This window comes from Canis lupus, chromosome 14 (genome assembly GCF_003254725.2).
Source record: "Canis lupus dingo isolate Sandy chromosome 14, ASM325472v2, whole genome shotgun sequence".
Classification (NCBI taxonomy): domain Eukaryota; kingdom Metazoa; phylum Chordata; class Mammalia; order Carnivora; family Canidae; genus Canis; species Canis lupus.
Window position 1 is genome coordinate 43,044,169 of NC_064256.1, and position 26,410 is coordinate 43,070,578.

The 26,410-nt window shown below is 50.1% G+C and overlaps 1 protein-coding gene across 9 annotated transcripts in view; it reads right to left on the reverse strand.

Annotated features, from left to right (window-relative positions):
- Positions 1-26,410, reverse strand: part of NOD1 (nucleotide binding oligomerization domain containing 1) — a 62,935-nt gene that overhangs the window by 11,831 nt on the left and 24,694 nt on the right. For 7 of the 9 annotated variants that reach the window (XR_003143118.3, XR_004804550.2, XM_025464514.3 and 4 more), the window contains 9 exons: positions 25,120-25,294; positions 20,685-22,509; positions 17,911-17,994; positions 16,172-16,255; positions 15,212-15,295; positions 11,144-11,227; positions 10,184-10,267; positions 7,134-7,217; positions 3,801-3,884 (listed from right to left, as the gene is read on the reverse strand). Coding sequence is in view for 7 of the 9 variants with exons in the window: in XM_025464514.3 (XP_025320299.3) it covers positions 3,801-3,884; positions 7,134-7,217; positions 10,184-10,267; positions 11,144-11,227; positions 15,212-15,295; positions 16,172-16,255; positions 17,911-17,994; positions 20,685-22,509; positions 25,120-25,294 (2,588 nt within the window). In the remaining 2 variants the exon portion in view is untranslated. The remainder of the gene's footprint in view (positions 1-3,800; positions 3,885-7,133; positions 7,218-10,183; positions 10,268-11,143; positions 11,228-15,211; positions 15,296-16,171; positions 16,256-17,910; positions 17,995-20,684; positions 22,510-25,119; positions 25,295-26,410) is intronic. The other 2 variants (XM_035698348.2, XM_035698349.2) reach the window with 2 other exon arrangements.

A 26,410-nucleotide genomic window follows, 5' to 3' on the forward strand; every position in this document is an offset into this window, starting at 1 on the left:
CTGATGCTGGAGACCTAGCAGTACTGACCAGGGAGAGAAACAGCCGCCACCAAGGTAGACTGCTTCTGCTCATGCACCGGATAAGACTTTACCCTGGCATGAACGTGACACCTGTTCTCCTCTCTTCCTTCTCTTCACTCAGGCACTAGGTTGGAGAGATAACAGCCTTATCTTTACTACCTCCCAGGCCATGCTGAGGGGGCAACTCTGGACTTGAGAGCAACCTTTTATTTCAGGCGAGGAGGAAATCTTTTATCGTTGGTCAGCTCTTGTGATTTTACATTGTGAGTTAGAAGGGAACTACCAGGAGGCTTTCTTGATTCAGGACTCCCCTTTTGGCAGATCCCTACTCCCAGGGATAAATATAAATGAAGCTACGATCAGGAGCTTCTTAATTCTTCAAATTTCTTTTTTTTTTTTTTTTTTTTTTTTTTTTTTTTTTTTTTTTTTATTTATGATAGGCACACAGTGAGAGAGAGAGAGGCAGAGACACAGGCAGAGGGAGAAGCAGGCTCCATGCACCGGGAGCCCGATGTGGGATTCGATCCCGGGTCTCCAGGATCGCGCCCTGGGCCAAAGGCAGGCGCCAAACCGCTGCGCCACCCAGGGATCCCAATTCTTCAAATTTCTGCTGAATCGCCACTAAAGCAAGAACTGCCCAACAAAGATCCTTAGACTCTCTGGCCAAGGTTGTTCACGATCACAGAATAGCCCTTGACCATCTTTCAGCTGAGCAAGGAGGTGCCTGCTGTAGCCAATATCGCCTGCTACACCTGGATTAGCCCTTCTGGGAAAGTTGAAACTCAGTTACATCAAATCACAAAACAAGCCATTTGCCTTAAAAAAAATGACTCCATCCATGGGGTCTTTGATATATTTGATTTTGACTGGACTGGAGACCATAGCTTCAACGTATCCTGCAAACATTGGGAATTATCTTGCTTATCGTAATCATAATAATCTCCCTGGTGTATTATATTCTCTCAAAGATTTTAAATGCGTGTTTGCAGCCCCTGACCACCAAGCAAATGGTCTCCCTCAGACTGGACCAACAAAAAAGGTACAAAGAGAACAACCGACTTAAAAGAATATAAATCTGGGGTGCCTGAGTGGCTCAGTCGTTTAAGTGTCTGCCTTTGACTCTGGTCACAATCTCTGGAGTCCTGGGATTGAGCCCCATGTCAGGGTCCCTGTACTCTGCAGGGGGTCTGCTTCTCCCTCTCCCTCTTTCTCCACTTCCCCACCTCCCCACTTGTGCTCTCTCTCTCTCTCTCTCTCAAATTAATAAAAATAAAATATTAAAAATGCAAAAGAATATAAATCTGAAGTTGTAACCTGTGGATATCAGAGAGAGAAAGCTAAAGCATCATGACCTGAGAAGGCCAAAGATCAACCAAAGCTGTGAGAACTACAGAGCAGTAGCAGAGAGTGGCACTAATGCCTTAAATTTTGATCACACCAAAAAAAAAAAAAAAAAAAAAATTTGTTTTGATCACACCTCTCAAGCGGACAGTCTGGTCAGAAGGGAGCTACATGCACAGGCCCAAAATGGCATCACTTAGTTAAGGCCCCAAATCACTAAACCAAAACTTAGTACCTATCCTAAATTTTAACACGCCAGGAATCACTGTAACCTCTAATCAGTCAACCTAGAATTTCTTAGTCAATGCTAGGAAATTTCCTAAGAGGCCCCTTTAGCTCCCCTTAGGAGAGTAACCTTGCATAAAACAATGGATTCTCTGCTAATAAATTCGTCTTTCTTTATACCCTCTGACTTGAAAAACCTTTCTTTTATTCGGCTCAGCAGAGCTCACCTGTACTTGCTAGATGGAATGCTGCCCAACTCATGAATTGTTTAATGAATCCAATTAGACCTTCAAATGTACTCAGTTGAATTTTTTTTTTTTAACAATGTGACCGAGGCCCCAACCTCAAAGACCTCATAGTCTGGAGCAGCAGCCTCACAGGATAAGTATGTGTGATAAATGCTGTGCACCGTCAAGTCCTGAAACACCTGACCTCCTGTCTTTAAAGGAGAATTCACAGCCGGACTTCAGGCTGCAAGTTCTTTGGGACAAGGGCAAGGAGATGTCAGCACAAACAACGAGTGGCTGTGCCGCTGGTGCCTGTGGACGGAGCGGCTCCCTCGCCCCCACGGCCCTGGACAGGACTTTACGGAGCCCAGTTCCATGACGTCTACACACGTGGGGCCAGCCAGGGACTGAGGTGAAGCAGCCCCCAGGCCAGCACCTGAGCCCTCCCTCTTGCCTGCTCTCTGAATCCACACCTCCCAACCCTCCCAACCCCCCTGCCTCCAAACACACACAAAGTGCCTCCTTCGGGCCCTGAGTGTAGCACAGTTTGCAGCTAAGGACACCTGGCCCTGCACACACAGTTCCTTGTGTAGGAACTGTGGTCCGTCAGAGGCAGCAAAGGCACATATTCAAGCTCAGCAGAGTTCAGTAAAGCAGCTGTGTATCCTTGCAGCTGTCCTAAGCACCTTCGAGAAAGGTGGAGGCCAACCACTGTCTGCAAACTTCTGCAGCCTGGCCTGCCTCCTCCCCCTCAGCCCGCTGTCCTGCAACAACAGAAGCAGCAGGACACACGTAGGGCTTCTAGGGAGGGGACCACAGGCAGGAGGGGGGCTGGAGATGAATGCAAATTCAAGTTCCATTTGCTCTCTGGACTGAGGAGTGGGTATGGCCTCCCAGGCACACAGGCCACAGCACCTCCCTGACTCCTCAGAGCTGGGCCTTCTCTAAGAGTTTTCCAGATGTCTTTTTCAACCACCACCCAAATAAGAATTACATTTTGCATCGTGAACCAGCATCTGTGCATACAGGCATACCTATATTATAATTCCGAAATGGGATTAAAAATACCACTTCATGCTGTACACAGCGCTTTCTGGTATTCTGTACAAGCTTGTTTTTTTTTTTAAATGATGCTGGTTGCAACCCACCAAACTCCTTTCCAGATCCGCTAACAAGTCCCTAAGCAAAGTTCATCAAACACTGTTGTGGGAGCCAAGGTCAAGGAGCTGTATCTCGACTTACTTTTTTTCTTTCTTTTGGCTTGGAAGTTCCCCCCAGTGATGAAGAAATAAAGTAGTTAATGAGTCACTACCCCCTGAGCTGAGGATTTGAGTTCATAGGCTGCCCCCTGGGTCTCAGACAAGCCACCACGAGCGAGAGCGAGAGCGTGAACTCTCCCTCCTGGTCTGTGTCCTCAAGGGAGGTCTGGCTCTGCCCCCTGCCAGGTCCTCCACACATCACTCTGCGGGGCTGTCTCAGCCTGAGGTGCAGCACAAACCCCAGGGCACTCGGGAACCTGCTGGGCACAGGTCAGCTCAAATCCAGCATGGAAGTATCTCCTCAAGCCCGGGGAGCCCAGAAAATGAGAAGAACGGGCCCCAAACTCCAGCTAGCACATCCATCTCTCAGCCTCATGAGTCCCCAAGTGATTCGCTTCCAGTGGGAATCCCTTTCCTGGGCTGCCTGCCCCATGCAACCCCAGGAAGGTGGATGAGGATAGGTGGCCTGGGATGAGAGCACTGACCAGAGTCAGCCAGTCTGGACCAGATTCCAGTTCTCCTCTTAGGTGGTACCTTGGGCAAGTTTTACTTCACTGCACTGGGCCTCAGTTTTTATATCTGTGAAATGGAAATAATACCAGCTACTGGACAAGATGATGGGAAAGATGAGGGGTAAGTGCAAAGGGCTCTACATTGTGCCTGGCACACAGTGGTGCTGAGTACGTACGCAATGTTACCATTATGACGAGCGGTGGATGTGTCTTACCAAATCTCCGTTATGCCAGTGTTCTTCTGTAAGGCATCCGCCAGCTGGGCAATCCCCTTGGCTGTGATCTGGTTCTGGATAAGCCTGAAAGAAGAACATATCTTGGAGCAGATACATAATCCTGGACTAATTGCCTCTTCCATGAGGGAGCTGTGAGGGATGATGGGAATGAGACACGGTCAGGGGAAGAACTGTGTCCGCGTGGCTTTAATCTGGCTAAGACGGTCTAGATCAGATCTACGAGAATAAAGAGCATCCTTAAAAATGTTTAATTTTTTTTTTAAGAGTAAACAATGTATCTGTGCATTTATATGAAGATAACTTAATACATGAACACATTTCAGGGTGCACACTGGCATTTTTCGCTGCAGAGGTGCCTAGTCAAAAACGTTTGGAGGCCTCCAGCCTGAACAACAAATTCTAGGAAATACCCAGGAGACAGGCGGCTCCTTCCAGCTGGCTGGGGAAGGCAAGGCAGTTTTCAAAGAGGCGGCCAACTGGCCATTCACTTCTTTGGGGGAAATGAAGGCTTCTAAGAACGCACCATGTCCTCTCCAACATCTGGCGGGGGAGGGAAGGGAGGATCATCCTGCTGCCACTCACGGGTCCCAGCAGGAAAGCACCAATAATGGGGCCTCCAAGAGTGCACCCTATTATGTCAGGTAGCAGTGATCCAAATGAAACAAAGGTTTCTGATATCGTTAAGGAGCCCCGGCAGTTTCTCAAGTGCCCCCCGGGGCAGCTGTGCTTCCAACCCAACCAAGAACACGCTGCCAAGGCAGCGTGGGTCTCTATTTCATCACAGACCCACTCCTCATTCCTGGCCATCTGTAGAATAAAGCTACTGCTGGACTTGGCCCTAAGAAACCCTCAGTGGCCCTGGAAAGTACGACCACAATGTAACTTGCACATTTTTGCAAAAGGACCAAAGGTAGAACCTGCAAGTGGACACAGACCCGTGCATTTGGCTAAACTGCTGTGTTCTAATCACCTCCATGGCTGCTAGCACTGGCACCACCTACAGTTTGCTGGGAGAGCTGCTTCCAGCCAAGACCCGGCAAGAGACTGGGTAGCAAGAGGGCCCCAAAGTGTGGCAGTGCTCAGGCACACATGTCCCTTGAGGCCTTCTTCACAAGAGCCAGTGTGGTCTGTGCACGCACGGAGCAGCCAAGACTCGCTCTCCAACCCCGTTCTAGCTCTGGGCTGCCCGCAGAGGCTGGCATAGCACCAAGGAAAGGAGATAAAAGACAATCTACAGGCCAGAAAAACTACAACAAAACATACGTAAAGGGGCAGCTTGGGTGGCTCAGTAGTTTAGTGCCGCCTTCGGCCCAGGGCGTGATCCTGGAGTCCCGGGATCGAGTCCCATGTCGGGCTCCCTGCATGGAGCCTGCTTCTCCCTCTGCCTGTGTCTCAGCCTCCCTGTCTCTCGTGAATAAATAAATAATCTTAAAAAAATAAAAACATGTAAAAGCAGAGTCTGGCTGTTTTACAGAAACTGACAAGGCAAGCTAAAATTCATATGGAAATACAAGGGACCTGGAATAGCCCAAACGATCTGGAGAAAGGACAAAAGTTGGGCGACTTCCCACTTCCTGATTTCAAAACTTGCTACATAGAATTAATGAAGACAGTGTGATCCTGGCACAAGGATAAACAAATGGATCGATGAACTAGAATAGAAAGTCCAGAAATACACCCATACATTTACGGTCTATTGATTTTTGGCAAATGTGTCAGGGCCATTTAAAAGGGAAAGATAGGCTTTTCAACAAGAGGTACTAGGACAGCTGGAGAGCCACACGCCAAAGAATCAGTTTGGACCTTAGGCCTCATGCCACACACAACAACTGACTCCAGAAATTAACATTTAGGATCAAAGACCTCAATGCAAGAGCAAAACTGTAACACTTAAAGGAAAACTTAGGTGTAAATCTTTGTGACCTTGGATTAGGCAACAGTTTCTTAGTAAGACACTTAAAGCACAAACACCAGAGAAAAAACCAAATTGGACTTCCATCAAAATTAAAAACTTTTGTGCTTCAAAGATCACTACCAAGAAAAGTGAAAATCCCCACAGTGGAAATATTTGCAAATAGTCTATCTAGTAAGCGTCTAGTACCCAGAATATAGAAAGAGCTCTAACAGCTCAGCAATAAAAATGCAAATAAATTTATTCAAATTTAAATTAAATTTGGGGGAAGGATGTGGAGACATTTCTTTAAAGATACACAAAGGCCAATAGGCACAGGAGGGGCACCTGGGTGACTCAGTAGGTTAAGTGTCTGCCTTCGGCTCAAGTCATGATCCCAGGGTCCTGGGATGGAGCTTCAAATTGGGCTCCCTGCTCAGCGAGGAGTCCACTTGTTCCTTTCTCTCTGCCCCTCCCTCCTCTCATGCTATCTCTCAAACAAAATCCTAAGAAAATAGGCACACGAAGAGATGCCCAATATTAGTGGGAACCAGGGAAATGCAGATCAAAACCACAATGAGATACCACTTCACACCCACTAGAGTGACAAGATTCAAAAAATGGACAATGACGACTGTTGTTGGTGAGCATGTGGAGAAGTGGGAGTCTTCCCACATTACCGGCGGGAATGTAAAGTAGAGCAGCCACTTTGGAAAATACTTCAGTGGTTCCTCAAAAAGTTGCATCCAGAGTGGCCATATGACCCAGCAGTTCTAGTCCTAAGTTTATACCCAAGAGAAATGAAAACATGTGCACACACAGACATGCACGGGAACGTTCATGGTAGCATTATTCACAACAGTCAAAAAAGTAGATGCAACCCCAATGTCTACCAACCGACGAATGGACAAAATGTGGCCTATCTGTACAGCGGAACATCAGCCACACAGCAATGAGGTTCTGACATGGGCTATAGTGTAGATGAACCTTGAAAACTCATGCTAGTGAAAGAACATGGACAAAAAATCACATGTTGTAGGATTCCATTTCCATGAAATGCCCAGAAAAGGCAAATCCATAGAGATAAAAAGTAGATCTGGGGTGGGGGCAGAAAGACAGGGAGGCACTGCTTAATGCATACTGGTCTCTTCTGGTTGGGAGTGGCGGGGAGGTAAAACCATCTACAATTAGATGGAGGGAATGGTTGTGCAACCTTGTGAAATACTAAGAACAACTGACTTGTGCATTTTATTTTTTAAGATTTTTTTTTAAGTGATCTCTACACCCAACGTGAGGCCTGAACTCACAGCCCCAAGATCAAGAGTCACATGTTCCACCGAATGAGCCAGCCAGGTGCCTCATCTCAAAAAAAATTTTTTTGAAAGTAGCACAACCTGAAATTCTGAGGTTCTCTGACTTACCACAAATGTTTCAACGTCTGGTTGACTTTCAACATCTCTGCCAAGCTCTCTGCCACTTCATCATCAAGTTCATTTTTGGTGAGCCTAGAAAAGAAGTGTTTACTCAGGAGAGACCTACCTGGCACACATTTTTAAATGAGTTCTCAGAAGTGGGATCCCAGCCCAGATCTTTCCAGCTTAGGCTGCTAATCACTTGCTGAACTAAGCAAACAGCCAGGTCCCTGGCTCAGCCTCTGAGCCCCATAGACAATAAAGGGTGATTCATTTCCAGTGCAATCCTGTACCCAAGCTCATATTTCTTAGTCCTGCTATAGAGGAGCACTTGCTTCTCCTCCCCATCTTTCCTGGGGCCTCAGATCCCAACACCTGCTTCCCAGGCTTCCTCCAGCCCCCAAGGTCCCTTGAACACTCCTGACAGCCTGTTACCAAAGTCAGTCATATGAAAACCTAGAAAAGCTTGTCAACTACATGTTAAAATGTGCTCAATGCTTTGCTCTGAAGCCCATTGTGAAGGACCCAAGTTCAGTGACTCAAAGTTCAGGAAGTCTCTCGATTGTTCTTAAAACCAAAAGTGGTCTGGATAAAGCACAGAGAACTAGAAGTTCCCAGATATAAATAGGATTGGACTTTGTCGTGCCAATGGATGGAAAAATAAATTAGGAAGGAGAATGAAATAGAACGTTAAAAAAATCATTCCTCAAAGGGCAATTTGGTAGCATCTATCTGAAGATAATTTTAAATGTGTTCTACTTTGAGCCAACAATGGCGCTTCTGGAAACTGACCCTACACTGTGCAAAGATGTGCACACCAGGATCTGTACATGCAGTATCGATGGCAGTGTTATCCGCTGTAATGTATGTGAGCCCGAGTAAATAGCAGTAGAGGCTTCTAGGGAAATAAACTGCAAACATCCATTCAGTGGGACGTTGTGCAGCCTTTAGAGGGAATGAGGGGTAGAGAGAATCAGGCAAAAGAACACGATAGATGAGAGGACCCTGGAGCCAGACATGCCATGTGCGTGTCACTTGCTAGCAGGACAACTTCGGGCAGGTGTTTTAACTTCTCCGGGCCTGAGTTTTCTCACAAGAAAAATAAGGATGAACAGTCACAGTACAGACATTATGGGGTGGCTGTGAGGGTGAGTTAAGACATACAAGAGGCTGAGAATAGGGGCGCCTGGGTGGCTCAGTCGGTTAAGCATCTGACTCTTGATTTCTCTCAGGTCATGAGCTCAGAGTTGTGAGATTGAGCCCCGTGTCAGGCTATGCACTGAGCATGAGGCCTGCTTAAGATTCTCTCTCTTCCTCTCCCTCTGCCTGGCCCCCACTACCACTTCATCTCTCTTAAAAAAAAAAAAAAAAAAGTAAAAGGCCAAGAATAATGCCTGGTGTACAGTCAGCACTCGAGAAATGCTGGGTGCTAACATTATTACCATCCATGTAGAGTGTAGCTCTCAACTGGGTGCTTTTCCCTCTAGGGGATATTTGTCAACATCTGGAGACATTTTGATCATCACAGGTGGAGGCTACTGCTGGTATCTAGGGGCTGATGCCCAGGATTCTGCTAAACATCCTATAAGGAACAAGACAGCCCCTCACAAGAATGATTTGGACCAAACTGTCAACAGTGGTAGGTAGGACCGAGAAACCCTGATATAAAAGGATATGTAAAATGTGGACAATATATGGTTAAGATTTTCTTTTTAAGATTTATTAAGAAAAAAGATTTATTTATTTTACAGAGTGCACGTAGAGGTGAGGGACAGAGGGAGGGAGAAAGAGAGAATCTTGAGCAGATTGTACACCTAAGTGTGGAGCCCCTCATGTGTGGCTCAATCTCTCAACCCTGAGATCAGGACCTGAGCCAAAATCAAGAGTCAGATGCTTAACCAATCGAGCTACCCAGACACCCCTTAAGATATTTTTTAAAAGCCACCTGCTAAATGCTACTCTATTTTGTAAGAAAAGGGACATATATGAATATACATTCAAATATTAGAGGGCTAGAATATACATTCAAAGGCTAGAAGAAAAAGGTTATATCTGGAAAACATGAAGGAGGAAGTACTGTACTTCCTACTTTTTGAACTTCCTTAGTTTTTTTTTTTTAAAGATTTTATTTATTTATTCATGAGAGACACAGAGAGAGAGGCAGAGACACAGGCAGAGGGAGAAGCAGGCTCCATGCAGGAAGCCCGATGTGGGACTTGATCCTGGAATCCAGGGATCATGCCCTGAGCCAAAGGCAGATGCTCAACTGATGAGTCACCCAGGCGTCCCTTTTTTTTAATATTTCAAAATATTTTTAAAAACATTTTTTAGAGGGAAAGAATTAAAAATCCATTTACTGGCCAGCCCATCTAATAAGAGAATTCTCAAAATGATGGTGTTATATATTAACTAAGTCAGCTGATACCTCATGTGCCCTGAGCCCTAAAATAATTTCCTTACCCATAAGGAATTTATGATACAAGCAAGTAAATAAAAGTTCAAATAAATAAAATAGAGTAGATGACAAAAACAACAACAACAACAAAAGCACTGTCAGAGGGCAACATATACTAAATTAGTACCCCTAGAGGACAGGGAGGGGTGAGGAACGTGGGCTTCGGGTGGCCGGTGAGCTGGACCAGATGGTGCCTGGGGAGAAAGGCAGCTCAGGAGGAGAAGGGAGAAAAGCGTGAGCCGAGGGCAGTGAAGTTGGGCTCTACAAGGCATCTCGGAAGGTGTTCTGAGGATAATCCAGATAGAGCCACCAACCTTCAGGTTTCCCTGAGGCCTGGGTTGGCAAAGGCGGCTAAGGTCAAACATCATACCCCTGGGACACACTTCCCCCTTCGGTACCTGTTTGTGCTTCTAGAAATGGCTGTTTTCTTATCTAGGAGGAAATTAAATTACCAACTTGACACTGAAGAAAAAGCCTTTTCAGTTAAAAGTCAGCTTTTCAGTTAAGATTCCAGGCTTTTCAGGGAAGATTGCACATCCAGTGAAGATGCGGTCTTTGGAATAATCCCCAAGACCCAGCTTTTCAAAAGGACTCTGGTTATTACCAGAATATTCTCAGAGAGGTGTTCCGCTGCAGGGCCTGCGCGAGGCTCTTTCCTCCTTCTGTGGAGATGCCGTTGAATGCAAGACTAGGAAGGAAAACACCTGGGGTCAGTATTTTAGAGACACGTCTACATTTGGCTTTGGCTTCAGCCACCGAAGCACCCAGAAGGTGCCACCTGGAGGCGGGGCCTGCCCAGGCTGACATGAGGCAGGAAGCAGAAGTACTCAGCCTTGCCAGCAGCCACTCCAGCTTGGTTGCTCCAGAGCCCACGCTCCGAGCATGAGGACAGGCACAAGACCACTCAAGGGGAGGCCAGACAGGAAGCGAACATCAGGCCAATGTCACAGGCCAATCAGGGGCTACGAGGGCTCCACTTTAGGTGGCTGACATTTTCAAGGTGTCCGGCAATGAGACCTGGAGAGGTGCCCTCTGTTCTCATGAAGAAGAAACTCTGCTATTGCCTCCACTGTCTTGGATTCTTTTTCAGTGTTAGGAAGAACCCAGGCAACAGGAGACACCCGAGGCTCTGAGATTTGGCCAGAGGCCTAAGAGGCAGCCAGGGAGGAGTAGGTCTCTACAGAGATGAAGGTTCCCCTTCCTTCTCAGCATCATCCTGTGAGTGAGGAAGGGCCAGCATCCCTTTCGGTTTTATCTGGACTCCCCACTTCCCTACTCCCAAGGGGCCTGGGGAGACCACTGAGATGCTGGCAAAGTCCTACATCTGGGTCCGGGTGGTGGTTATGTTGGTGTGTACATATGGCAAGTGGCCGAGCCGAACAGTAATGTACTTTGACGTAGGCCTCTTATATATCAATAAAACTGCTTACAAAAGAAAAATCACACGCACACACCCCTTCTCCACTGTGAAAGCCAACCGCTCTCTTCCCCCGGCAAACCAAGAGGCCCACGGAGTGACCAGGTTGGGCCCCGGTGACAGCAGGTCTCAGAAGGCAGCAGTTACCTGAGGTTGGTCAGACTGGGGTGGTTCCTCAGAGCCTCTGCAAAGGCCTTTGCTCCTTCATCGCCGATTCTGTTACCCCACATCCTGAGGATAGAGGCAAGATGGTGAACGTTAGCTCGTGCCCACCCCTTCCTTTCTGCTGGTGGCCATGCTTGGCGCTGCACTCATGGGCAGGGGTCTCTGCTCTGTCCCTGGAGCTCTGGCCTGGACTACTATTCCCAGACCAGGCCCTTCATGAAGCTGCTCTAGGTTCCAAATTCAAAGGGAAAGGTGGGGTAAGGGTAGCAAAAAGGCTTGTGAACAGAAGCCCAGCAGGTGGCTGCACAGAGGCTGAGATACCCTGGGCTTTCGGAGCGCTGTCAGAGGGCCTGAGCTCACGATGGTCCAAGAAATGCCCCCACCGAGGATGCAGGTTGGCAGCAGCCTAAACAGGAGGCCTGCGGAGGTGCAGACTGCCAGTGTCCATCTGACCCTCTGCAAGGGTCTGAGACATTCATGAGGACACAGTGGGTCTTCCAAGAAGCAAATATCAGGAAGCACCCTCAGGAATCTCCCCAGCAATGCTGCTTTTAGGTGAAGAGGACCCTACTCTCATGGGCTGGTGCATTGTTGCAGTCTGGGGGTCTCGGCGGGGAGCTGCAGTGATGCAGCCCCACACCCTCCCTCCCCACAGCAGATGACTTGTGAAGCTCTGGCAGGAGGAGGCTGGCCTCCTGTTTTAACTGGAATTTTTTTTTAAGATTTTATTTATTCATGAGAGACAGAGGGAGAGGCAGAGACATAGGCAGAGGGAGGAGAAACAGGCTCCATGCAGGGAGCCCGATGTGGGACTCGATCCTGGGACTCTAGGATCACACCCTGAGCCAAAGGCAGGTGCTCAACCGCTGAGCCACCCAAGTGTCCCTTTAACTGGATTTTTATCTGGATTTAAGATTCACTCTGGTGAATCACATAACGTCTTAGACCTTAGTCTACTTTCTGTAAAAGAGGGGCTACTAATAACATTCCCCCTAGAGTTGTGGGGATTAGGTTAGTTAATAGATGCACAGCACTTAGAACAGCTCCTGGCCTACAGCAAGCAACAGCTGTTTTCAACAGGCTGAGAGCACCGTCTGCCCAGCCCACACACAGCAGAGCCAGGGCCGCCTGGGCAACGTGCTCTCACCGCACCAGCGACCCACTGCCATCCCTCCCGGGGATGCTGGAGCCCAGCCATGAGTTCTCCGTGTTTTGCATAAATGTGTACTCCCATGCAGAGAAAGGGGAACCTCTTACACTGCTGGGGGAATGCAAGCTGGTGCAGCCACTCTGGAAAACAGTGTGGAGGGTCCCCAAAAAGTTAAAAAATAGAGCTACCCTGTCACCCGGCAATTGCACTAGGTATTTACCCAAAGGACATAAAAATACAATTCAGGGGCACCTGGGTGACTCAGTGGTTAAGCGTCTGCCTTTGGCCCAGGGCATGATCCCGGAGACCGGGGATCAAGTCCCACGTCGGGCTCCCTGCATGGAGCCTGCTTCTCCCTCTGCCTGTGTCTCTGCCTCTCTCTCTGTATCTCTCATGAATAAGTAAATAAAATATTTTTTAAAAATACAGATTCAAAGGGGTACATGCACCCCGATGTTTACAGCAGCATTATCAACAATAGCCAAACTATGGAGAGAGCCCAAATGATGTCCATCGACTGATGAATGGAGAAACAAGATGTGGTGTGTGTATATATATGTAAATATTACTCCGCCATCAAAAAGAATGAAATCTTGCTGTTTGCAATGAGGAGTATCATGCAAGAGAGTATCATGGAGCCAGAGAGTATCATGCTAAATGAAATGTCAGTCAGAGAGAGACAAATACCATATGATTTCACTCTTAAGTGGAATTTAACCAAAAACAACAACAACAACAACAACAACAAAACAGATGAACATGGGGGGATAAAAGAGAGGCAAACCATAAAACATACTCTTAACTACAGACAGCAAACTTTGCTGGAGGGAGGTGGGTGGAGGATGGGCGAGATGGGTGATGGGCATTAAGGAGGGCACTGGTGATGAGCACTGGGTGCTGAATGTAAGTGATGAATCATTAAATTCTACTCCTGATATGAGATTAAACAAAAAAAGAATAAAATTCTGTACATATAGCTTGGCCTTTACTGTATTCAAAATATATTGGATATTTTGCACACACCCGTGTGTGAGAGCAAGAAAGCTTAACTGACCTCAAATGTTGACAATATTTCTGAGATGATTTTCAGATTTTTTGTATTTTTCCTAGTTTACAGATAAAATTATCATGTTTGTTTTATAATCAGATAAAAATGATAACAATATAAAAAGGTTTAGGGCAGCCCAGGTGGCTTAGCGGTTTAGTGCTGCCTTTGGCCCAGGGCGCGATCCTGGAGTCCCGGGATCGAGTCCCACGTCAGGTTCCCTGCGTGGAGCCTGCTTCTCCCTCTGCCTGTGTCTCTGCCTCTCTCTCTCTCTCTCTCATGAATAAATAAATCTTTAAAAAAAAAAAAAAGGTTTAAAAAGCCTCCTGAATCAAAACCACAATGAGATACTACCTCGTACCCGTTAGGATGGTTACTATTAAAGAACAGAGAGTAGGGCCACCTGGGTGGCTCAGCAGTTGAGCATTTGCCTTTGGCTCAGGTCATGATCCCAGGGTCCTGGGATTGAGTCCTGCATTGGGGTCCCGGCTGGGAGCCTCCTTTTCCCTCTACCTGTGTCTCTGCCTGTGTGTGTGTGTGTCTCTCATGAATAAATAAATAAATCTTAAAAAAAAAAAAAAAAAAGAACAGAGAATAACAAGTGTTGGCAAGGATGCTGAAAATCCGGAACCCTTGTGCACTGTGGGTGGGCATATAACGTGGTGCAGCTGCTGTGACACTTCCTCAAAAACCTAAAAATAGAATTACCAGCCGATCCTACAGTTCCAGTTCTGGGTATATAGAAAAAAAAATCAAAGAGGTATTTGTACACCCACGTTCCTGGCAGCCCTACTCACGACAGCTAAAATGTGGAAGCCACCCAAGTGTCCGTGGACAGATAAATGGCACATACACACCGTGGACTGTTCCTCAGCCTTAAAAAGGAAGGAAATTCCAATACAAGCTACGGCATGGGTGGACCTCGAGGAGAACACTGTGCTGAGTGAAGGAAGCCAGGCACAATGACCCAAATACCTCGCGTGGCTCCACTTCAAGAGCCGCCTGTGGTAGTCAAACCCCTGGGGACAGGAAGTCCAAGGGTGGCAGCGGGGGCTGGAGGAAGGGAGGATGGGGAGCTGTTGTGTGATGGGTAGAGAGCTGCTTTTTTGCAAGATGAAGAGAGTTCTGGAGATGGTGGTGATGGTCGCACACCTACGAGGACGCCTAATGTCCCTGAACTGTACCGCTACAAATGGTTCAGATGGTAACTTCTGTGTTAACGGATTTTACCACAATAAAAAAAAAAAAAATTGAGGGCAGCCCACGTGGCTCAGCAGTTTAGTGCCACCTTCGGCCCAGGGCGTGATCCTGGGGACCTGGGATCGAGTCCAGCATTGGGCTCCCTGCATGGAGCCTGCTTCTCCCCCTGCCTGGGTCCACTCTGCCTCTGTGTGTGTGTGTGTGTGTGTGTGTGTGTGTGTGTGTGTGTGTGTGTCTCATGAATAAATAAATCTTTTTTAAAAATTGAATTTAAAAAAAAAGCCACAGGGCACTTGGGTGGCTCAGTGGTTGAGCGTCTGCCCTTGGCTCAGGGTGTGATCCTGAGGCCCCGGGATCGAGTCCCACGTCGGGCTCCCTGCGTGGAGCCTGCTTCTCCCTCTGCCTGGGTCTCTGCCTGTGTGTCCCTCATGAATAAATACATAAAATCTTTTAAAAAAAAAAAGAAAAGAAAAGAAAAAAAAGCCCCCGAGGAATATACCGAACGTCGCCAAGAGGAAAGTTAGTTGCCACACGGGCTGGAACGGCTCCCTCTGTTGGCTGCGGCCAGAAAACCGGACTCTTGCACAAGGTGTTCCCGGGCCTCCGGGGCACACGGGGCGGCGGGCGTGTCACACGCGCCTTCGCCTCTACTCACCCGATTTCTAAGATGGAGCTGCTGTTCCTCACGGCCAGGGCGAGGCACTTTCCCCCTTCGCTCGTTATCTTGTTCTCCCCCAGCCTGCAGAGAGAGCGGGCGGGCAGCCCCGGCGTGAGGGGACCCCCCCCGCCCCCGGCAGGACACGAAGCCCTGGAGGGAGCCAGCAGGCCCCTCCCCGGGCGGCGACCCCGGCCCTCCCGGGGGTTCTGGAACCGGCCCCAGACGCTCACTCGCACCCCCCAGGGCCCGGGGGCCCCGCTTCAGCTGCGAGCGGCCCTGCCGCCGTGCTCTGTCGCCTTCGGAGAGCATCCCTGTGACAGGGCGAGGCCGGGCTCGAACTGGCGACGAGGCGGGTGCTGGGCCCGAATGCCCGAGTCCCCCCAAGCCCGCAGGCTGAGATCCGACCCCTGAGGTGACGGGATTAGGAGGCCCTGGCGGCGACTAGGCCACGAGGCTGGAGCTGTCCCCTACGGTCCGCGATTCCTAAGAGGCCCCACAGCCGCTCCCTGGCCTCCTTTTCCACCGCGTCAGGACGCAGCAGGAAGGCCCCGGCCGCGAACCAGAAGCCCGAGCCCGAGCAGACACCGGACCGGCCGGCACCTCGGTCCTGGGACTCCTCAGCCTCCAGAATGAAGGAAGACCACGAGGGGCTTCCTTGGGGGGGAGGAGGGGGAAGCCTTCTAGACAGGGGGAGAGCTGTGGCCTTTCTGCCCGTCAGTAATCCGTCAAATGGGAATGCCCAGCTTCCCCCAGGTGGCTGGCCTCCCCCTCAGGCCGTGATTCCCCAGGCTGAAGGCCTACCTTCCACACACGGGCCTCTTAATTTGACCAATGTGGCCCCGGGGCAAGCAGAAGGCTTTAGGGTGACTGCTCTTTATGGTGACGTTTATTCTGTCTGAATAATGAAGGGGTGACCACAGAGGCTGCAGGGTACCCTGCCATGCCCACCCCACTTACTTCAGGTGTGTGAGGCCTTTGCACTCATCCAGGATTCTGGCGACGTACCTGGCTCCCACATCCGTGATCTGGTTGCTGTACAGGCTTCAAGAAAAAGCACAGCATGAGACTTTAGGACTCCCAGCCTTTTTTTTTTGCGACATAGTGACTCCACAAGCTTCTAAGCTATGCCATGTTCATTCGGAGTGTAGCCCCCACCTGTCACCACAGGATGCTCTTACAGTGTCACCGCCCACATTCCTTACATTGTGCCTTTTATCCCCATGTCCCAGTGTCATCTTAATGACCCCCATTTTTATTTTTTTTAATTTTTTAAAATTTTATTTATTCATTCATGAGAGACACAGAGAGAGGCAGAGACACAGGCAGAGGGAGAAGCAGGCTCCATGCAGGGAGCCCGATGTGGGACTCGATCCCAGGACCCCGGGATCACGCCCTGAGCCAAAGGCAGACGCTCAACCCCTGAGCCACTCAAGGCATGCCAATGACCCCCATTTTTTTGACCCTCATTTTTAAAGTGGGTATGTGCTGGCTGCTGATTTCTGAAGTCTGGGCTGAAAGGACAGAGGGACGACACAAGGAGAGCTGTTTGGGGCTCCGGGGTCTCGCAGGCCACATTCAGGGCCAGCTCTGCCGTTTCCCCGGCTTCTGCTTCTGCGTCTGTAGTAAGGAGCAAGAATCCCAGCGCCCCACAGGGTCATTCGGACAATTCCGCACGGTCATTCCAAGCCCTCGTGTGCAAGGGCCCAGCCGGCGGCAGGGGATGGGTATTTTTCTATTAAGGTCACAAGCAGCAGGCTGAGGGGAAAATGTTTGTGAGCTGGAACCTCCTCCCTGCGGCTCCTTGTTAGTCACCTTACCACCTGATTCCAGTTCAGCAAGGCAGAAAGAAGCTGAAAGTGGTAACCAGGCAGGTCACACCAAACTCCTGAGCCGAAAGGCCCCCCGGGGTCATGTGCTCCCTGGGCCTCAATCCAGGGATTAGGTCTTTATCCTAACTGCTTTGAATATTCACACATTTTGCTGCAGAAATATTAAAGTATTAAATATTAAGTATTAAAGTATTTGAAACCAGGGTACAGCCCCTGACCTCCCTGGTCCTATCACCACGGAACAGCATGTCCACTCAATTTGGATTGGTGTCTTGCCCTCCGGGTTCTGGGTAAGGGATCATGGGCCCAGAGTGGTGAATCGAACACATAAACAGTATCTGGCATTTATAAAACATATCCCCAGGGGCGCCTGGATGGCTCAGGGGGTTAAGTGTCAGACTCCCGATTTCAGCTCAGGTCATGATCTCAGGATCCTGGGATTGAGCCCTGTGTTGAGCTCCACTCTCAGCAGGGAGCCTGCTTAGGAGTCTCTTCCTCTTGCCCCTCTTTCTGCTCAGTGTGTTCTCTCTCTCTCATTCTCTCTCTCAAACAGTTAAAAAAAAAAAAATACCATATTCCCAGCTACTTCCTCAGCAACCCCAGATCACCACTCGTAAAATACTTGCCTATATTAAGATCCCAACACGCGACTGAAAAGGCAGCTCAGCAACATTTCCTGACTTGCTCAAAGAGTGGGCTGCTGGCGGAGCCCAGCACATGAACCCAGGACTCCCTGCTCCCAGGCCAGAGCTCTTCCTGGTGCCTTGGCCATCATTCCAACCGTCCAGTGACCCCCACGAATGGCAGCTCCCTGCTCCTCTGTGTTATTACTACATCACTGGCTCGCCACTGTTGAGGAATACGTACCCTAAGAACGTCAGAATTTTGTATTTGGTCAGCTCTTCATATAGCACCTTTACCCCACTGTCAGTGATCTGGTTTACGCTGAGTCTGAAACCAAACAGCAAAGAAAGTCATAAATCACCGCAGCTGTTCACATGCAGAAGCATTAATGCCACAAGGATCCAGAAGCCTGTAGGTCCAGGAGATTTCCCAGCTGTAAACAGCTGCTGACAGGACAGCCAGAGCAGTCAGCCGAATAGCTCCTAAAAAGCCCCGTCATCGTGGGGCCAACAGGCCTACCCAGAACCAAGGCTACAGCGCAGCCCTGACTCAACACAAGGGCTCCAAAGGACACATAAAGGACACACGAGGCCAGCCAGCCCTGACCTCCTGCATTTGTGGGTGATCTCCGGGTCAGCCAGGCCCCTCAATGCGGTTCTCACTGCACAGGAGGGGCCGGGGGATTCAGAAACGTGTGGAGCCGCTTCTAGTGATGACAAAGCTGGAGGAAGGAACGCTCCACCATCTGGCAAGTGGAGCCAGAGATACTAGGTGTCCTGCAAAAGGCAAAACAGTCCCCACAAGGGTGAATGGGTGACAGGCACTGAGGAGGGCACTTGACGGGATGAGCACTGGGTGTTATTCTGTATGTTGGCAAATTGAACACCAATAAAAAATAAATTTATTATTTAAAAAAAAAAAAAAAAACAGTCCCCACAAGAACCGCCTCACCCACAGTGCCAGCAGCCTCCCCATCTGGAAGTCACATTCACAGAAGGGAGCAGGAAAAAGCCTTCAGGATGACGGCCGTCTCCTGCCCAAGGGCCAGCCACTCGCTGGAACTGTTCTGCACAATCCATAAACTAACAGGATATTCTGATATGGCTAAAATGTGAATTTTTTTAAAATTTTTTTCAATCCTCCTCTCCATCATTTAGGTGAGGCTGCAGGACAGAGTAAAGCTCAGGGATAGATGAGAGTGAGGTGTCAGGGGAGGGTGAGATAACAATGCAAGGGTCAGCAAACTATTTCTGTAAAGGGCCAGAGAGCAAATCTTTTAGGATCTGCGGGCCATGTAGTCTCTACCGCAACTACTCGACTCTGTAGTGCGAAGCGGCTGATATGTATGCACGTGGGTATGGCTGTGTCCCAATAACACTTTATTTACAAACACGAGCCCTGGGCCAGACTGAGCCCACACGCTGGCCTCTGTAATATGTGAAAGGCTGAACAAGCGGAAGTTTGATTTTTAGGCCACATCAGGTCAGATACTCAGGAACTCTCCTCCCATGGTGCCCACTTTGGTGCTGGGGCACAAAGTGTACACACACTGCACGCCATCTCAGGGTGGCCATCTCAGGAAGGCTACTAGTCACTTTCAATATCTGTGCTTTCTTAGGAATAGAACCCCCCATTTTTTAAACTGGACACATGGGATTAAGTTGTGTCCCATGAAATCTAAGCAGACATCTCATTAGCAATAGCTGAAAAATTCTTCTTAGAAGAATGAGGTGTGTCCTTTGCCTTTCCTTCTTCTTGGTGGCTAGAATGTCAACTGAATGGCTGGAAGTGAGCAGCCATCTTGGGCCAAGAGGTAGAAATCAGGTAGTGAGGGCAGTAGGGTCACCACAGGGCAAAAGAGAACCTGGGTTCCCAATGGTCATGGAGGCACCACGGCAGCCCTGAACCGCCCTCCTCTGCACTTAGACTTTTCTATGAGACAAGCTTGTAACCTATCTAAGCCACCTCTATTTTGAGTTTCCACTAACTTTCAGTCAAAATTAACCCTACCTGGTGGTCTCCGGGAGCTCAAAATGCTTCTCTGGAGTTGCCCATGGCCTCCTGCTCTCCCCTTCACTGGCGTGGAGGAGAACTTCACCCGAAGACAGCTGCCTGAGGCAGGAGCATCACCCTGGTGCACTCCATCGCCTGAGATGAGCACAGGGGTGCCCAGGGTGTGAGCGTGCCCTGGGCTGAGAGCAAAGAGAATAGGCCAAGGCAGCCTTGGGCTCCCTACATCCCACTGTCCCCACCTAATGTACACTCTGGCATTGGTGTAACCAGTCCCAAATCCCCCCTTTTCTTCAGAAATACTTGAGCCAACTTATGGAGAACTGAAGCCCTCGTGAGATTTACAAGGTGTATTTTATCCAGGAAATGCTAACAGAAGAAAGCAGACTAGCCTCTCCTTCCTCTAAACCATCAAGCAGGAAACCGTTTAGTTTGGACTAAGATCTACGGCAGCTCAGGGCTGCTGGCTTTGATCATGGAAAGTAACTGGGGCCAGTAAGGACGGAGTCTGCTTTTTCTGCAAACACAAAAGCTCCCAGAAACCTTTCACAGGCTATCTCCGAGCCTCCCACGAATCTCAAAAGGTTGGTGCTTTTTGATTCTGGCTCCACCGTGGCCCTGGCGTGTGACCTTGAGAACATCTCTGTGCCTCCAGTTCCTCCGTCGCCAAAATGAAACTAGCAGTACCCACTACCTTATAGGGCTGCTAGTATTTGTAGTGCCCTTCACCCATTCTCGACGGATGGTGTTGTTATTACTGTAACTGCTAGGATACCAGCATCTCCCTTTTTCAGATGAGGAATCAGAGAGGTGAAGCAATTCATTCAAGGACACCCAGCCAGGGCTGACCTGGAGCCGCCTGCCATGGAGGCACTGCTCCTTGCTCTGTGCCACCTGGTCACAGGTGCCAGGGTAATTCAGGAGGTCCTACCCCATGATGCTCGTCCTGGTGTCTCTGGAGCCTGGCCCTCCCCGCCCCACTGGCTGCTCCCTGTGCCTAGCCTCACCTGAGGACGGTGAGGCGGCTGAAGCAGGGCTGCAGCTCCCTCACGCCGTAGTCGTTGAGATTGTTGTTGTCCAGGTCGAGGGCAAGCCGCTTGCGGAAGTGGTGCAGGACGAAGGAGAGGGCGCTGCAGTCGGCCGAGCACGCGTTGCAGTAGGTCAGCTTGAGGTAGTTGGCGCAGATGCCCTTGGCCGCCAGCCGGCCCACCTTCTCGCTCTGGGTCTCGTAGATGCAGCGCAGCATCCAGATGAAGGTGGGCATGGCCTGTACTTGGCTGAAGCCCCCGGACTGAGTTCGGGGCAGGTTCTTCAGGTGGGCCCGCAGGCTGGCAAGCAGGTGTGCCCACAGGGCCTTGCGCTTTCTGCGCAGGGCAGCGGGGGGGACCAGGTGCCGCAGGAGTTTCTCTTTGGCCTTGGACAACAGGCCGCACAGGAAGAGGTTAGTGAACCGAAAGTGATCCTTGTTCTTGAAGGGGTCTTCCCCCGCCAGGCCACCGCCCTTCAGGCACTGGAAGGGGAGGAGGGGGGGATAGCAGGACTCTGCTCCCGCCTCCCCGGGAGGCGCCCACTCCTGAAAGAACCTGAGCAGCTGCTGAGTGCCCACCTGGTCGTCCACCACGAGAAAGAAGGCGGTAAAGAAGGCCTGGAGGGTGATGTGAAAAAACTCGTAAGACTGCTGGTCGCCGCCCACGCCCGGCTCTGGCACGGCCCGCAGGAAGCCCAGCTGCAGCTCCCCCTCCTGAAACTCGGCCGCCTGCACCTCCTCCTGGCCAAAGACAAAGAGGCTCTTCTCCATGCCCCCGTGGGCCACCTGCCCCAACGAGCGCAAGGTGCCCCGGCTGGCACGGAAGGTCTCCACCTGGCTCCGCGTGTTCCGCTGCACCAGGCTGGTGGGCTGCGTCCTGTTCAGGTGGACCTCGGTGACCAGCAGGAAGACATCGGTCAGGGTCACCGTGCGGCTGGGCAGCTGCGCCGCGCTGTCCCACACGCTGTGGAAGTGCTGGAAACAGCGGAAGATGATCCAGCAGAAGAGGGGCACGGCGCACAGGCTGCAGAGGTTGGGGTTGGCCTCCAGCTGGGCCAGCAGGTGCTGCTGCACCGTCCGGTCGGGGAACATCCTCCGGGCGTAGGCCCGCAGGTGGCTGGGGGCGAAGCCGCGCAGAAGCACCTTCTTGCGGAGGAGCTGGCGCGGGATCTCGACGCCCGTGCGGGCCGTGAGCAGCTTGGCGGCGCCCTTGAGCAGCTTCCCGCTGAGCAGGTTGGCCAGCAGGACCAGCGGGTGGGCGGGCTCCCAGGGGGAGGAGGTGTCAGGGGCGCCGCTCAGGTCGAAGTCCGAGTGCAGCTCGTCCAGGCCGTCGAAGGTGAAGAGGGCCGCGTGCGGGCAGCGCAGCAGGAAGGCGAACACCTCGTCGGGGTCCTGCTCCGGGTAGCAGTAATGCTTGAAGAGCAGGTCCTGCAGGCACAGCGCGTCGCCCTCCTTGAAGCAGCTGAACACGCGGCAGCGGAAGTGGAAGAAGAACTTGAACTGGGCGTCCAGCCGCCGCGCGGCCCACAGGCTCTGCAGCCGCTGCAGCAGCATGGACTTGCCCATGCCCGCGTCGCCGCAGATGAAGATGGTCTCGCCCTGCTCGCTGAGGACGCCGCTGGAGCGGTCCAGGAGGCAGGCCAGGCTGCCCAGAGGGCCCAGGCTCTCGTCCTTGAGGCCCACCAGCTCCGCGATGGTGTCGGTGTACGTCTCCTCCAGCAGCAGCTCCTCCTTCTGGGCGTAGCACAAGACGAACTTGGAATCCCGGCCCAGTTGCTGTCGCAGCTTCTCCGTGTACCTGCTTACTGGAGGGGTGGGGAGGACAGCCAGTTCCCAGTGAAATGCTTTTTGTTGTTGTTTTGAAGTGCATCTATTTATTTAAGTAATCTCTACACTCAACAGTGGAGCTTGAACTCACCACCCCCGAGATCAAGAGCCTCTTGGGGGCTCCCCGGACTGAGCCAGCCAGGCACCTGGAAACGTGTACGGTTGACAAAGAAATAACCCTAACCTTTCTTCCGCTTATCACGTTGCTCTGAAAACGAGGCGTAGTCTCAAAACTAAATGCCAGAACTGTTAGTGAGAAAATACATTACACAGTAGCCTGGATTACAAATGAGCTGTGCCAAAGCACAAAAAGAGAGTAAATTAGGGGGATCCCTGGGTGGCTCAGTGGTTTGGCGCCTGCCTTTAGCCCAGGGCCTGATCCTGGAGTCCCGGGATCGAGTCCCACGTCGGGCTCCCTGCATGGAGCCTGCTTCTCCCTCTGCCTGTGTCTCTGCCTCTCTCTCTCTCTCTTTCTGTGTCTCTCATGAATAAATAAATAAAATCTTAAAAAAAAAAAAGGACAGTAAATTAGGATAAAAACTACCTTATTGAACTCCACAGAGCACACTAGCCCCAGGACCCCAGCATCTGACACCTTAGCATCTGTCCACAGGGGAAGAGACACAGTAACATGCTCACATGCGCATGGAGCTCAGCAAACCTGAGCTAGAAACGGACCTTACCCCGCAGAGGGAGGTGGTCCTTCCCCAGCCAGACAAAAGGCTGTTCCATAAATGCCTTTAAAATACTTCCTGGATTTTAATTATAAGTCAGTTAACAAAAACGAGATGCACGTGCCCATTTCCAAATTCATCTGTAACCTTTTCCCATCAACTTAGTCTAACTTGGTTGTCTGCTTAAAATTTGTGAATTACATTTTTTTTAAAGATTTTATTTATTTATTCATGATAGTCACAGATAGAGAGAGAGAGAGGCAGAGACACAGGCAGAGGGAGAAGCAGGCTCCATGCACCGGGAGCCCGACGTGGGATTTGATCCCGGGTCTCCAGGATCGCGCCCTGGGCCAAAGGCAGGCGCCAAACCGCTGCGCCACCCAGGGATCCCGTGAATTACATTTTTTATATCTTTAGTAAGGCATAATTGATGTACCATAAATTCACGTATTTTACAATAGGTGCTGTGTACTATTCACTGATTTTTAGTAAATTTACCAAGTTATGCAAACATCACTACAATCCAGTTCTAAAATATCTCGGACGTAAGCCCACTCCTAGCCAGTCTCTGCCCCGGACCCTAGGCCACTGCCAATTTGCTTTCTATCTCTATTAATTTGCTTTTTCTGGACATTTCATATAAATAGGATCACACAGTATGTAGTCTTTCACATCCGGCTTTGTAGAGTGACTTATACTTTAAAAGCTACTGAAGTGGGCAGCCTGGGTGACTCAATGGTTTAGTGCCACCTTTGGCCCAGGGCCTGATCCTGGAGACCCGGGATCGAGTCCCACGTCGGGCTCCCTGCATGGAGCCTGCTTCTCCCTCTTTCTGTGTCTCTGCCTCTCTCTTTCTGTGTGTCTCTCATGAATAAATAAATAAAATAAAATATGTAAAAAAAAAAAAAAGCTACTGAAGTAAAGGAACCAGTGGAGATGTCTTTTGAAAGAATTATCACAGGCAGGACCATTTTCCTTTTCTCCTGGGGAAGGAAACAGGATAAAGTGCAAAGGAGCAGTAGAAGTAAGAAGCTAACAGTGGCCACAGGTATCGGCAGGGGCGGCTGCAGAAGAGCTGGGCCCTGACACTGCTGGTTGGCCTGGTTTCCGCCAAACACACACCTGTCAGGAACATTGTCCTTTGTCTCTGTGTTCAAGGTCAAACTGGATGCTTTAAACATCCCAGTTTGGGAGCTCAGTGCTGGTATATTGCCAACACGTGTCTCAAACTAGAGAGAACACGGGCACGGAAAGACCTCCTGGCTCCCAGGCCAGATCGTGGCCCCGGTGTGCACTGCAGCTTCAACTGGTCTTGTCCTTGTCATCACGTGCAATCACACGTTCCCCTGATCATGTACCAGTGGGCCTCCTGCACTGGCCTCCGAGCTCCCTGAGAGCGAGAACCGTAACCAGTCCGCTCCACATTGTAACCCTGGCATCCAGCACCACGGCTCGGCACATGGTGGGCATGTCGTCAATACTTGACCTAATGGGTCAGCTAATGCGGTACCACTGTGCTTCAGAAATAAGGACTGGCAACTCGGGGTGACAGAAGAATACTTTGCCCAGGATGAAATTTGGAAAGATGTTCAAAGGGGAAAGAATGCAACCTGGAATTTGTGCAACCACTGAAATGTCTCTATATGTCAGAATGGCAAGTAAGCAAGAGGCCAGGAGAGAGGCCATGCCCACACTTCCACAGGCCTCTCCATAAATCACACCAGCCCCCTGTGGTCAGTTCAGTCACGGGGCGGGCAGCACCCAGAGGACAGGGATCTACTGGCTGAGGGTGTGCGCAGGGCTGCTGGTGCCGACCCCCCGCCCTGTGGAGCCCTGATGCCGCAGCATTTCCAAGCTGCAGGGCTTTGCTTGCTGGCAGTCTGCAGTCCCCCTGGGGGAGAGGGGGACTCATACCTGGGTCGGTGTTGACGACAACTTTGCTCTGAATAAGCTCTGACGGGGAGAAGCCAATCTCCGACAGCCAAGGCCTGAGATCCACATAAGCGTCTTCGAGTTGTTGGAGCACGTAGAGGAGGAACTCAGATGCTTCTTCACCCTTGCTCTGTACCAGGTCCAGAATTTTGCGAACCTGGTGGCAGCGTAAGCAAGAGGGGGTGAGCTAGTGCTTGGGGAGTCCTGCCACCGCACAGGCCCACACTAGGGCTCCAAGCTCTTACTACGTCCTCGAACTTGGCTGTCCACCCAGAGGTGTGAGATACTACCTATGAAGGCCTGGAATCTGGGAAAGGGACCCACCTTAAGAAGAAATTAAACAATACAGCTCTAAAAAGCTGGAAGGTGGGGGATCCCTGGGTGGCTCAATGGTTAAGCGCCTGCCTTTGGCCCAGGGTGTGATTCTGGAAACCCAGGATCGAGTCCCACATCAGGCCCCACGCATGGAGCCTGCCTCTCCCTCTGCCTGTGTCTCTGCCTCTCTCTCTCTCTCTCTGTGTCTCTCATGAATAAATAAAATCTTTAAAAAAAAAATAAAAAGCTGGGAGGCTTCCATGAACTTAAAAGTACAAAGTCAGACTCACAAACCAGAGCTATGTCCACCCCTGTTAAGCTAACACTGCTGCTGGCCAGGAATGAGCGGTGCTGGGACAAAGTAGCTGCATAGGGGAAAGACTATCCACTGGAAAAAGGACAGTCTCTTCAATAAATGGCGCTGGGAAAATTGGACAGCCATGTGCAGAATGAAACTAGACCATTCTCTTACACCACACACAAAGATAAACTCAAAATGGATGAAAGATCTAAGTGTGAGACAAAAATCCATCAAAATCGTACAGAACACAGGCAACACCCTTTTTGACATTGGCCAAGCAACTTCTTTCAAGATACATCCATGAAGGCAAGGGAAACAAAAAGCAAAAATGAATTATTGGGACTTAATCAAGATAAAAAGCTTCTGCACAGCAAAAGAAAAGTCAGCAAAACTAAAGACAACCTACAGAATGGGAGAAGATATTTGCAAATGACATATCAGGTGAAGGGCTAGTTTCCAAGATCTATAAACAACTTATTAAACTCAACAGCAAAGAAACAGACAATCCAATCATGAAATGGGCAAAAGACATGAACAGAAATTTCACCAAAGAAGACACAGACATGGCCAACATGCACATGAGAAAATGCTCCGCATCACTTGCCATCAGGGAAATACAAATCAAAACCACAATGAGATACCACCTCACACCAGTGG